This window comes from Thermobia domestica, chromosome 1 (genome assembly GCF_964235325.1).
Source record: "Thermobia domestica chromosome 1, izTheDome1.hap1.1, whole genome shotgun sequence".
Classification (NCBI taxonomy): domain Eukaryota; kingdom Metazoa; phylum Arthropoda; class Insecta; order Zygentoma; family Lepismatidae; genus Thermobia; species Thermobia domestica.
This window is the reverse complement of record NC_137454.1, coordinates 153,343,465-153,356,652: the sequence shown is the minus strand read 5'-3', so window position 1 is coordinate 153,356,652 and position 13,188 is coordinate 153,343,465. Positions and strand designations below refer to the sequence as shown.

The window sequence follows — 13,188 nt, the reverse complement described above, 5'->3', positions numbered from 1 at the left end:
CTGCAATGTCACTAATACATTAACTAAGGGAAGAAATAGAGAAACTGAGAATCCGAATCATTTCGGAGATGATATTGTACTGATGCTGCGAATGTGAACCTTAATTAGGTAGACCATATTTTCTTGCCGTACTTCTCTAGTCAAATTAACAACTTTATGATAAATTCGAATGCAACCTGTCTTCCTGTTTGTGAGAGTGGTTACATACTCTGCAATAAGATGGGTGATAAGGGCATTTTTTATCGTGAGGATACAAATTGTACAACATTTCACGTCCTTATGGGATCCTTCTTCTGGCACAATAAGGAGCAAATAGGTAGATACATATAATTACAAGCAGCATTACCGTGTCTTCTTTTAAATACATTGCAGACTACTTATAATGAATTTCAAGGGACCAGCGCAATGAGTTCTTTATATTCGAACTTCGTTATAAACGAACTCATGTTTTTTTCCAAATTATGGAAAAAAACAAAGGATTGGGTAACAAAGCAGATACGTTTAAAAAAAGGATATACAGTTCTTATTTCCATTCCGTTTTTTTAAAATGGTTGAAAGCGTGTTCGGCGGGATTTCTTATTTTTAGCGATCTCTTTTTTCTTTAATTTTCTCTCTTCAACTTCGTCTAAAATTTTTACTTTTGTCCGAAGAAATATGACTTTCGTTTTGTTTGCCATCTTCCAGTCTAGCGATGCACAAATACGTTTTAAAAATCAACTTGAGGCGTGTTCCTACCTTACAGCTACCAAAAAATACATCTCACTTTCCCTTCGCGTCTAACACAATGAGCTCCAGTGAAAACAGATTTAACTTCGACCTTGGACTCTGGTGGACGCGCGTTGCCTTAAATATCTGCACACGGGTTGATTGCTGTTGTCATCTGAGTGGGAGAGGGAGGAGTAAGTAATGCCTAGCTTGCACAGCGACAACAGCTATGAAAACCACTTTTGCGGTACCTGAGGTATCCAGGAGCAGAAGAAAAGAAAACATGACCCCGTTCTGAAAACTTCGCTATGAGCGGTCTTTACAGAAAATATTGTTCGTAATATACGGTCATTTCTTCCATATTTTAAATAGGCGGTGTGACGGAGATTTCATTTGTGTTCGTAATATCCAATAACTCGCTATTTCTGAGTTCGTTATAAGTGGGCTGTACAGTAATTATAGTGTGTTGGCTATTGAATTACTGAATTGTATCCGAAATTTCAGTTCTTGATTTGATAATTTGTTGTAGTTGACTTCACATTAAAAAAAGAACGAAAAATAAGCCCCGGAAAGCTTATTTCACTGAACATATCTTAGTGTACGGAAAATGCAAAAAATGAATCCAGATTTATCTTCTACACGTCTAAGATGTTCAGGAGATCCGCATTGTTTGTTTTACTGATAGTTTATGAAACCCAGACAAGAACATCAGTATTAATCCAGGTCATATTGTTCCCTCCAGGATGCAAGAGCAATACCAGGAGTTGGAGAGAAGATGGCTTTGAAGGTTATGGAAATCCTCGATCTGGGTAATTTGCGTAAAGTTGATGAAATATGTGGAGGGGAGAAAGCCCAAGTACTGGACCTTTTTAATAAAGTATGGGGTGCTGGACCTGCTACAGCTGAACAGTGGTATCAACAGGTATGAAGAGAGTATTTTTTTTTTTTTTTTTTTGACTAATATTTCTATTTATTTATTTGGCTTTCATTATTTTCGTCCTGTGAGGTTATGATAACTTGACTCTCTCTCATATTTACTTAATATAGAGTTGTAATATACTGTATATGTAATATATATATATACACACAGAGTGGATAATTTATCTTGATCATCCGCTATAACGGAGAAACTAAAAGAGGAAGAAAAGCGAAACTTTGTACGAAGCAACTATAAGGAGGACGACATCTTTGCATGTATTAATCAGAAACACCCAACAAACATTGTTGTTGCCAACCCAATATAAAGATATATATTTTTTCGAATGGCACTACGTCAGATTATTACATATTTCAAATCAGCATGTCAAACGAAAACTTAAAATGCTACATTTATTATGTAGTGTTGCAAACTAATGATGTTATAGCATCACAAACATCCAAAGTGTGGAAGCTTCTAACATATAACAGAACAGAGATGGACAGGATGATACACATCGAAAGTAGCTTAGATTTGAATACCGTAGTCATGGTATGACTTGTTTTGAATGAATAGAAACGAAGTTTCAAGGGCTTGAAAATTTGAATTTTTTAAAAATTATTTATTTCGAAAAAAATCTTGAAATAAGTATCATCTAGTTACTTGTGGGGTTTGCGATCGACGTAAAAATTATTTTCCGCCGTTTACAGCACTTCGATATCTCAAACCGTTCCGGAGATATGATAAACATGGCTGAAGTTTGCAACACTGTTTAAATCATGCAATTGCGAGAACTTATAATTACAGCTACTAAAAGCTATTGCTGTAATGCTATAAGAGATAAGGAAAATAACAACTATTTTAAATATTTTCCACAAATACGCCATTTGCAGCAGTGTTGCGAGCTTTATCAACATTTATCATATCTCCGGAACGGTTCGAGATATCGAAGTGCTGTAAACTGCAAAATAATTTGTACGTCGATCGCAAACCACGCAAGTAACTAGATATGATACTTATCTAAGCATTATTTCGAAATCATTTTTTTAAAAAATCAAATTTTCAAGCCCGTGGAACTTCGTTTCTATTCATTCAAAACAAGTCATACCATGACCATGATATCCAAACCTAAGGTACTTTCGATGTGTATTATCCTGTCCAACTCCATTGTTTTGTATGTATGTTAGAGGCTTCCAAACTTTGGATGTTTGTGATACTGTAACATCTTTAGTTTGCAACACTGAATAATAAATGTGGTGTTTGTTTTCATTTGACATGTTGATTTGAAATATGTAATAATCTGACGTAGTGCCATTTGAAAAAATATAACTTTATATTGAGTTTTCAACATTGTTGGATGTTTCTGATTAATACATGCAAAGATGTTCTCCTTCTTGTAGTTGCTTCGTACAGTTTCGCTTTTCCCTCTCTTTTGGTTTCTCCGTTTAGCGGGTGATCAAGAAAAATTGTCCACCCTCTAAATTTGATACAAAAAAGTCAAATTAAAGAAAGAAAGAAAAAATACTCAACAAAGAATTAGTGGAAAAGAAGAACTGGGGAATATAAAAAGAATTACAAGTAATTAAGTATTGTTTGCTTTAACGTATGGAATGAAGATAATGTTTCTGTTGTTGGTTTAGTCGTCATTCCACTGCTAAGTTTAAGCAACATAAGTAAAACCTCCGAGAAAATATGAAAGGTTCGACTTTTGAATATTGGTAGTGCTATTCCATAAATGGATACTGGTAGGAATGAAGAACTTGCCGTATGTCTCTGTTCGGTGTTATATTAGTGAGAACGATAAGAATCAAAATGAGTAAAAAGAAGGATTGTGTAATATTAAAATTGGAAATAACATAATCATTCCTGAAAAAGAAGTGCATCCGGCATTGGTTCGGTTTTACATTTAGAAGAAAAAAAAACATAGGATATCAAGTGAAACTCTGTGCTGCAAAGCGCTATTTTCAGTTCCCAAAATATTATTTAAGTACACTTGTAAATTTACTGTGTGGTTCATTAATGAGTTTAAAGCTTGTGAAGATTCGTTCGGTCCATTTAACGAATATCCATGCATAATTTTTTGTGGCTGACATGATATCCTAATTTTCTCACACTATATGTTCCTATAACCACTACAGATTCTGGTATGAACTAAATGCCAGTTTATACAAGAAAATTGTGATTATAGGAACTTGTTGCAGGTTAGAATATATTGTAAACAAATGTTTCGTACGTTCTATACGCAATTACAGTACACGGTTTATTTTAATAAAAATCTTGTTTTCATCAATACTACCACTCATTTCTTATAGTAAAGAAGATTGAAGAAGAATTGTTGTTCTGATTAAATTTTAATTAAAACTTACGCACCTTAGCAAATATGTTTCTACAATACGAATAAATTAGTCGATTTTTTTTATATATATATTTATGTTTATAGTTTTATATTCATAATGATAGACTTATATTTTCGGATAAAGATCAAATTTGTACCTTATTTTAGGACTAAGACTAGTAATACACTAACTTGGGACCACCACAGATATTCTTATTTGTGATCAGGTTATTTATAAAGTAGATCGACTATTAGTGTGTGTGTAAATTAAGTATTCAAAGATTCCTATACTTGCATATTAAAAAAGAAAATTAAAAAAATAAAGAAATTTCATGTTCCGTTTTTCAGTTACACAGATGAAACAGCAGTATTATTTTTGACAAAGATTTAGAATATATCTAGATTTCTTTCATTCAGTTTCCTTGTCCGTAGTTTAACTTTTTTTTTTTTTTGTAATTTCTTTTTATTTATTTAGTTAGTTATTTGTTTGTTTTAAGTGCTGAAATTATATAAATTATGGGAGTTTCTAAGTTGTACGCTTTGATGAGTAAAATCACTAACTGTAAGTATGTTATTAAGACTAGAAGTGATAGGGTTTTAACTTTTAAGTGAATTCCTATCTCACTGAAACAGATTACTCTAACATATCTTTAGTTAAGCTAAAGGGGATTGTGAGTTAGTATCTGAAATAGAGAATTTAACTTCTTGATTTCTTTTGCTTTTTTTCTTGGAATTTCTTTCTCACTGAAAGTTTAAGTCGTAGTCTTTGAAAATAATAATAATAATAATAATAATAATAATAATAATAAATTTAAAACTTCGTTATGCCATCTGACTGAAAGTTAAGTTATTATTATTCTTATCATCATTGTTATTATTATAAAGGGCTTTCGAACTCTTGAAGATCTAAGAACAAAAGCTAATTTGACCAAGCAACAGAAAATTGGACTGAAACACTTTGATGATATTCAGGACCGAATGCCAAGAGAAGAAGTAGAAGAAATAGCCTCAGTGGTAAGTCTTGTAATCTAGATTAGGCCTAGAAAATCAACATAGTGATTTCGAATTACCATTATATTTAATTAATCTTCTCACATCTTCAAGTACCTTTTAGTTTTGTTTTTGAACCTTAGAATCCTTCTCTTCTCACTGGGACCAAGTTTAGCTTATGTGTACCAAAAATATTATATATTTGTTTCTTCCATGAAACAGAGCTAATACTTCCCATTGCCCATAAACGAGAACAAAATGATAATTTAACCAACATCCAGTCCGGGAGCTCTGGTTAGTGTAAATGTTCCATAATATTTGTTGATCCTTTATTACATACCTGATTCCGAAACTGATTATCATTTCTACTGCGTACTTCCCCCTCGTTTTCATATCAAACTTTGGAGTGTCTCTCAGGACAGTGATGACCAATTTAACTAGGTAACACTGCAGACCACTACAAAATAGGAAGTACTTGAAGGCCATTTTCCTTTATCCCTTCTCCTGAGGGGGCGATTCACAAAATGTGTGCAAATCATAACATTTTACATGTGTTCCTATTCTGTGTATCCTGCTTTTTGTTTCATGTATCCAGACCAATTAAAATCTAAGCCACGAACTGTTTTAAGTAATTATATGAAATCTGCATTTTTCTAGTAATCAACCCGGTACCAGGGTCTTTCCTTGCAGAGTGGGTTTGGTAACCAAAAAGTTAAAGAAATATTTTCAGTTAAAAGTCAAGTCTCGATTCAGGTACACTATGATGGAAACTATACTCTTCTTGTTCCAAATGGAGTTTAAAAAAGAAAAGATCATACTTATTTTCATTTTCATCCGCGGGACAGATCCAGTCGCGGGTCGCCATTTAGCCATCACTGTCCCAGCCGAAGACGTTAGAAGAACAGGAAGATTAAGAAGGATCGACGATATCCGAAAAAACAAAACTTCTCAAAATAGGTCGATAAGTTTCCAGATCGAGAAAACCTGAGAGGGGAAATAAAAGCGTGTATGAATGCTAATGGTAATATGAGTAATATTAAGAATAGAAGGAATATTGTAAAATGTTTTGTTGATATCAGTTTGGCATAGCTTTATATGTGCTGGTCACGTGGAACCTAATAGTTGTTTAGTATTTATATTGATTAATACTGAAGCTCTATAGTTTCTTATGTAAAGTTTTGTAACTAGAACATTTTTAGAAGTTGTTAGAAGCTTTTTAATGAGTTTGTGAAGTTATAATGATAAAATATTTGTACAGGAGTTCTTGTAATAATATCTCCTGTAGAAAAAGTATTACAGGGTGTCCGGAATGGGACTGACGGTTTTTAAAAGTGTACAGTTTAATATGGTCAGAGATACAGAAGAAAAAAGACATTCATATTGAAGGAAAACTCAAAAAGTTTTGTTCAGCAAATTTTCATACTTGAACAACTATCGCCGATAAACAGAAATGGCGTCACCAGTCGAAAAGGCGCAATGCGTGTGGTGGTTTGCAGAGAGAAAAAGTGTTACTCAAGTTCAACGAAACTTTCGACGTGTTTATCACAAGGATCCTCCATCACGCAACAGTATTCTGGCGTGGAAGGATAATTTTTTATCAACGGGAGTGTAGTGAAACAACACAGCGGTGGGAGATCGCGTGTGTCAGAAGAAAATGTGGAAGCAATAAGAGAGTGGTCCGAGGAAGTCAATTCTCGCAGCGAGCAGGCAATTGGCAATTCCAAAGTCAACAGTGCACGATGTGGTACACAAACGATTACGTTTGCGCGCGTGTAAGGTGCAATTGTTGCAAATTAAGCCCAACGATAAGCCACAGAGAGCAGCATTTGCTACTGAAATTCTGGACAGGATTGATTATGACCATAATTTCCTATTTAACGTTGTTTTCTCTGATGAGGCAACTTTTCACTTGTCTGGCTGTGTTAACAGACACAATGTTAGGATATGGGGATCTGAGAATCCACATGCGTACATAGAACATTCTAGAGACAGTCCCAAATTGAATGTTTGGTGTGCTTTAACACATAATGCAGTTATGTGTCCCTTCTTTTTCACAGAGCAAACTATAACAGGAAATCTGTTCTTAGACATTCTTCAACACTTTGCTGTTCCTCAGTTACAACATTTGCAACCTCAAGTGATATTCTACGTGGGTGGTACCCCGCTGCATTGAAGCCTACAAATGAGGGAGTACCTGACTGAATTTCCTGACCGTTGCTTCCACGCTCTCCTGGTGTTACCCCTCTTGACTTCTTCCTGTGGGGGTATGTGAAAGACCTTGTGTATTCTGGTGAAAAGGTGCGTAACATTGATGAACTGAAGAACTATTAGGAATGTGATTGCTTCAGTAACATCTCAGAAGTTACAGAATACGTGGAGAGAAATTGAGTTCAGGCTAGATATTGTAAGAGTTACAAATGGAGGTCACGTGAAGTTACACTGAATTAGAATGACTTGTAATTGAGACAAAATAAACTTTTTGAGTACTCCTTTAAAATGCATGTTTGTTTTCTTCTGTATCTCTGACCATATTAAAACTATACACTTTTAAAAACTGTCAATCCCATTCCAGATACTATTTTACTATTTTACTATTTACTATTTTACTATTTACTATTTACTATTTTGTTTCAGGAATGGATTTGCTAAAGTGTCAACGACTATCATTTTTGGTCAAACAATATCTTATCTTTCCATATCTTATTTAATTTTCGTTTGGACATGTCTGCAACTAATAGCTTGTCAGTTTTACATAGGTTTTTTTATAATATTAAAGTATATAGTGAGATACCCATTACTATGATTATATGATGTATTGTCTCATGTACAGATACATTATACATTTTGTTTTGAATTGTGTCCAGTGTATATATGTATACATTATATGCATATTTATTTCGTAAATAACGTTCAGGTACCTTCCTTGTATTTATCTCTTCGGAAAAGTTATTATATATATATATATATATATATATATATAATCATTTTCAAGGAAATTCGAACATTGTACCACTTGCTTTCCGGAACAGTTGACATTCTAGAATATCTTAGTTTATTATTACAGTGAAACTTCCCTCAACAGGCACCTTTCGGTAATGAACACCTCCATAATACGGTCAGATTTTTAGAACTCTCCCCTTTACAGACACTATAGGGGAAGAATATGAACAGTTTTATCTTCCTCGAAACATTTTAATAACCTCTTCATCAGGCACGTAGCCAAGGGGGGGGGGGGTCCGGGGGGTCCGGACCCCCCCTTCGAGACCAGAAATGAAAAAAATTGAGGAAGGATAAAACGAAATGAAATGAGAAAAAGAAAAATCGGCGTTAAAAATTAAAAAAAAGAAAGCTACAGAAAGCTTTTGGTTACTCTTCCTTACTTGCAATACATGGTGGCGAGGCAAGTGGGATATCCTGGAAGAGTCAGGGAATTTGAAATTTCCGGAAGTTAACGCAATTCTTAGGATTTCTGCTACTAGTCAGGGAGACTTCAAGCTTCTGAAAACATAATGCCGGTTGTGTTACGGCGTGGACATTTTTGTTCATAATTTTTCGTCATCGAATCCTTGCACTATCAAACATGTTATTTCAAAAACAATTTTCTACTACTCCTTTAACCTGTCATTTGGAACAAACAGAAGTTGAAGGAATAATAAACACAAAAATTTATGTGAAAATTCAACAGAGAAAGGAACGCAGATATTGTAAAATATTTTACAAGACATTATTGAGTTTGTACACTCATGTTCAAAATTATTGTCGCATGTCTATAAATAGGTTGTTGTAGGAGTAAAATTTGATAACGAATTCGTCCGGTATTTCTTATAATGTTAGTATGTGTATAATCGACAAAGACATGTAAGTGGCAAATTTTGTCAAAAGAGCAGTAAATAAGAATAATAAAACAAAAATAAAACTTTCTTGTCCATTTAGCAACATTTCGTTTTACTCACTCCAATTTTCGTATTTATAATTCTTTTCCTATGAAATTTATCACAAATAGGGTCTATACAATTCCCGATTTTATACATGGTATCAGAATTAAAAGTAGCCTGCAAAATCATTATCAAATTATATTCTTACAAGAAGACAGTCATAGACATGCGACAATCATTTTGGACATGAGTGTACTTTTTATAATAGTGAATATGTACTTTTTATAATAGTTGAGGTTGTAATGAAAGGAAAATTGTTATATTTGAATGAACAAAGGAAGAATTTAAATATTGTAAAATCATTTTCAATACTTTTTTTTTTTTTAAATTTTACTCGAGATTTCTTCGTAGTTTGTTATTAAAATACTTACCAACAATACCTCCAAACCAATATATGTTGATAGTAAAGTAGTTTAGATTGATTGGGCCTTCAGCGTTTCATGTCACGTCCCCCCCCCCCCCCCCGATACGAAATCCTGGCTAAACGAACCAGTAAATGTTCCAGTAAAATAGTTTAGAATGATCAAGCCCCTGATGTGAAGGCCACAGTATTTTATGTCACGGACCCCCCCCTTCACGAAATCCTGGCTACGTGCCTGTCTTCATGATGGATAGGAATTATTCTTAGTTCATACATATTTAGCACAGAAAATACTTCGTGTAATTTCAAAATAAATCTGTGATACGGTACAGCAGACAGAAAATACCCTCTCTCTCATAAATTGTCTTTGGCATAAGTCATTTACCTAGTAAACTGCCACAAAGAACAATTACTGGCTGAACTTGAAATTTTTTTTACTATTCACACTAAATCACTTTCTGGCAGTGTTAGACCTTAATCAATTAAAATTAATTGCAATTGATTTCAACTTGTCCTTTGCAATTAATATGAATTGGTATTGAATTTTATCCTAAAATATGTAATTAAGTGAATTATTAATTGGTCATCAGGGAATTAAAACTTATAATCGTTAATTGTTAATTACAAAGGAACAATTAAAACGTTTAATTAGCAATTGCAATAAAGGAATTGAAACATGTAATTGTTAATTTTAACCCATTAGTGCCCAGAATTCCCCAGTGGTATTTTGAAAAGTTTCTTTTCGCCTATTTGGTCTTAATAGTACTCTAAAATAGAAATTAGAATATTTTTGAAAAATATTTAATTTTTTCTTGTTTTTTAGGCCGGCAATTTAAGTTGCCAAATGGCGCATACATATACAAAAAAGGAAACATTTTGGAAAGTTACAATTTTGAGGGAGAAAATACACTGCGAAAACATAACTATTAAAATCAAGTTAATCCTTCCTTTACATGCCTTCAATCCTTCCTTCTGGAGTCTTTGAAATCAATCCAGTTGAGTCTTTCTCCCCAAAACACATTATAGCCAAAAATAGTGCTAACCTTACGTCAATATATCATACAAAGAAAATGCAACAATGCTATGACGAAACAGACTCCAAAGTAACTTCGTGGTTAAAACGTGCAACGTCAATCCATGAATTCCTGCGCTATAACGAAAAATTGCCGTGGCAACTTAAGTTGCCAAGGGGACACAATGAGTTAATTACAATTGAAGTCAGCAATTAAAAGTGCTGACGGTTTATGTTCAAAACATCGGCTGCTAAAAGCTCTCCCCACACTTTTTTCTTTTAGAGATCAAGTGTTCTTTTATACTGTTATATGAAAAAGCTATACGATGTTTTATATATAGATATCAATGCAGTGTTGGCCATTAATCAATAAAAATAAGTTGCTATAAATTAATCGATTAAAAATAATTGGTTTGGAAATTAATTGCAAACTACACTCAGTCACAATTGAATGACTGAATTTAACAGCAATTACTTTCGATTAATTGATTCATTGCAAATGATTCTGATTGATTAATGGTGAGCTGCAATTGAAACGTAACAATTATTCATTTCACTTGTTAATTGCAACTAAAAATTAAACTTACAGATGAACTGGTAATTGTTAATTCAATTGAAATTTATCCAACAATACTTCCTGGTAGTAGTTCTAGAAAACCTTTAGTGAGTTAAAACGGAAGAGCCAGTCATATGGTCAAAATTCTATGTGGAACTTCTTCACTTCCTTGACAAATTCACTCCTTTCTCCTTTGGTTCATGCATGTCCCGCTGCTGCTCCTATATGATCACATTCTGCAGTGATACTAATGTTTCTTTACAAAAGAAAACTCCCGTTCAACTCCTAGTAATTGAAACACGGGTTGTATTTCGATATTAGCCTACACTTAATTTATTACTAGTACATTGACTGTATACTGCATACATTTCCCGCATGACCTGCCAATAGTCTAAATTTCTGTAACTTCTCCTTAACGAATATCTCTCATTTACCGATGAAATAGTTATGTTCCATTGGTGTCCGTTATTCAGAGGTTTCACTGTATTATTATTACCATTACTACTAGTTGTTCCCCCAAGTCTTCAGCTCGTCTTCAAATTGTCTGCACACTAGCGACATCTCTTGCCATCAGGTAGGAGAGCAATGTAGCTAGCGACAACTTAGCTTGACTGTGAAGTATTAGGAATTGGCGTGACAGACATACTGAAGTTTCTTACTTTTATAACAAGGATTAAGAATATCTCAACATTTTCGCCTAGATGCTTATGCCACTCGTAACTTTTAAATGTTTTGAAATTTACATATTAGCCTTACTTACAGACTGATACCTCTTGTTTTTATAATAAGGATTATCTTCTTTTCTTTAAAACCGATGTGGTTATACTTTTTGTTATTACATAACTATGAATATTTTTCCTTGTCTCTAGGTAGAATCTGCTGCCCAGGAAATTCAGCCAGGTTTCAAGGTTGTTATTTGTGGCTCGTATAGAAGAGGAAAGACAACATGCGGAGATGTAGATCTTTTGATCACCCATCCAGACGGAAAATCCCATGAGACAATATTAGTGGAATTGCATAGCCATTTGAAAGAGAGAGGTAAACTAATTTATTATTCAGTGATGCTATTAAAAATGAAAATATTTGATGTATATGATTAGGGCCGTGCCGTGGAAAATCAGCGCCCGGGGCGAGAGTATACGACGGCGCCCCCATACATATATTCCAATCATTTTTTCCTATCCTTTTTCCTTTTTTCTCTGGAATTTTTCGCCCCCCCCTTACTTCGGCGCCCGGGGTCGTCGCCCCGCTCGCTCCCCCCACGGCACGGCCCGGTATATGATATAGAAAGAGTAAAAAAAAAAAAAAAAAAAATGGATGGTTAGACCGAGATTTGAACCCGGATCTGTGGCGTATCGTGCTGATGCGCTAACAGCTTCGCTATTTAGTCCGTTTCCCGAACAGTCATATATTCTATTATTCTTGAAGTCGGTACTAAGCCACTCAGACCACATGGAGTGTACCACAACTGTTGTGCTTGGACCCAACCCAGTTTCTGCATTACAGAGCACCTCTGACGGTTTAATTTATTTTATATAAGTGGAGGAAATATTCGATTTTATACCACAGCAATTCGTCTAGAGGTGTGAATTCAATGATGTACAAAAAGGTATTCTGTTAACGTAGATACTATGTTGTCCAAGCATAACAGGAGTTATGGTACAGTCCATGTGGTCTAAGTGGCGTGGGACCGACTTCAAGAGCGGTATAATGTATGACTGTTCGGTGATCGGGCTGGATAGCGTAATGATTAAGGAGTCTGCACAATACACAGGAGACCCGATTTTGAATCCTGGTCCAGATGTGCATTTTTTTTCACTCTTTGTATGTCATAGTAGAGGATTTGGTGTGGTATGAAATCGATTATTTCCTCCACTTATTACATATAAAATATTTAGTGTATAATGTATTTAATGTTGAAGAAATTTACAAACATAGGTAAGAGTAGTAAGAAAATTGGTGAATGATTTTGCGTCCTTGAGAGCCACATCTTACCAACATAACAACTTTTCGTTGTAAAATTTTATTATATTTAACTCACGTTTATAGTATAGTACGTACGCTATCCTCGTATACAGTTGTTGTCCGATGCCGACACATCGTGGGTGGTGGAGGATGTAATCAAACTCAGTATGGGGGCTTATTTATGGCTGGTCGAAGGAAAGTCGGTGAGAGTGACAGTTCTGTTGTTGCCAAATTTTCCTTTTTATTATTTCTTGAGGTTTTTTTTTAATTTTTTTATTATTATTATTATTATTATTATTATTAACACTGCATTAAAAGGTAATACGTCAAGGGAAACCTTTATGCTTGTTGTGTTATATTGCATTAGTTTCGCGGCAAATACGTTTACTATATTTGAGTTACAGGAAGTAAAA

The 13,188-nt window shown here is 34.2% G+C and overlaps 1 protein-coding gene across 3 annotated transcripts in view; it reads left to right on the top strand.

The window, feature by feature from the left end:
* The window catches only part of LOC145690065 (DNA polymerase lambda-like), a 48,123-nt gene that overhangs the window by 25,166 nt on the left and 9,769 nt on the right, over window positions 1-13,188 (top strand). For all 3 annotated transcript variants that reach the window (XM_081764592.1, XM_081764583.1, XM_081764584.1), the window contains exons 4-6: window positions 1,448-1,627; window positions 4,842-4,970; window positions 11,680-11,848. In XM_081764592.1, the coding sequence (XP_081620718.1) occupies window positions 1,448-1,627; window positions 4,842-4,970; window positions 11,680-11,848 (478 nt within the window). The remainder of the gene's footprint in view (window positions 1-1,447; window positions 1,628-4,841; window positions 4,971-11,679; window positions 11,849-13,188) is intronic.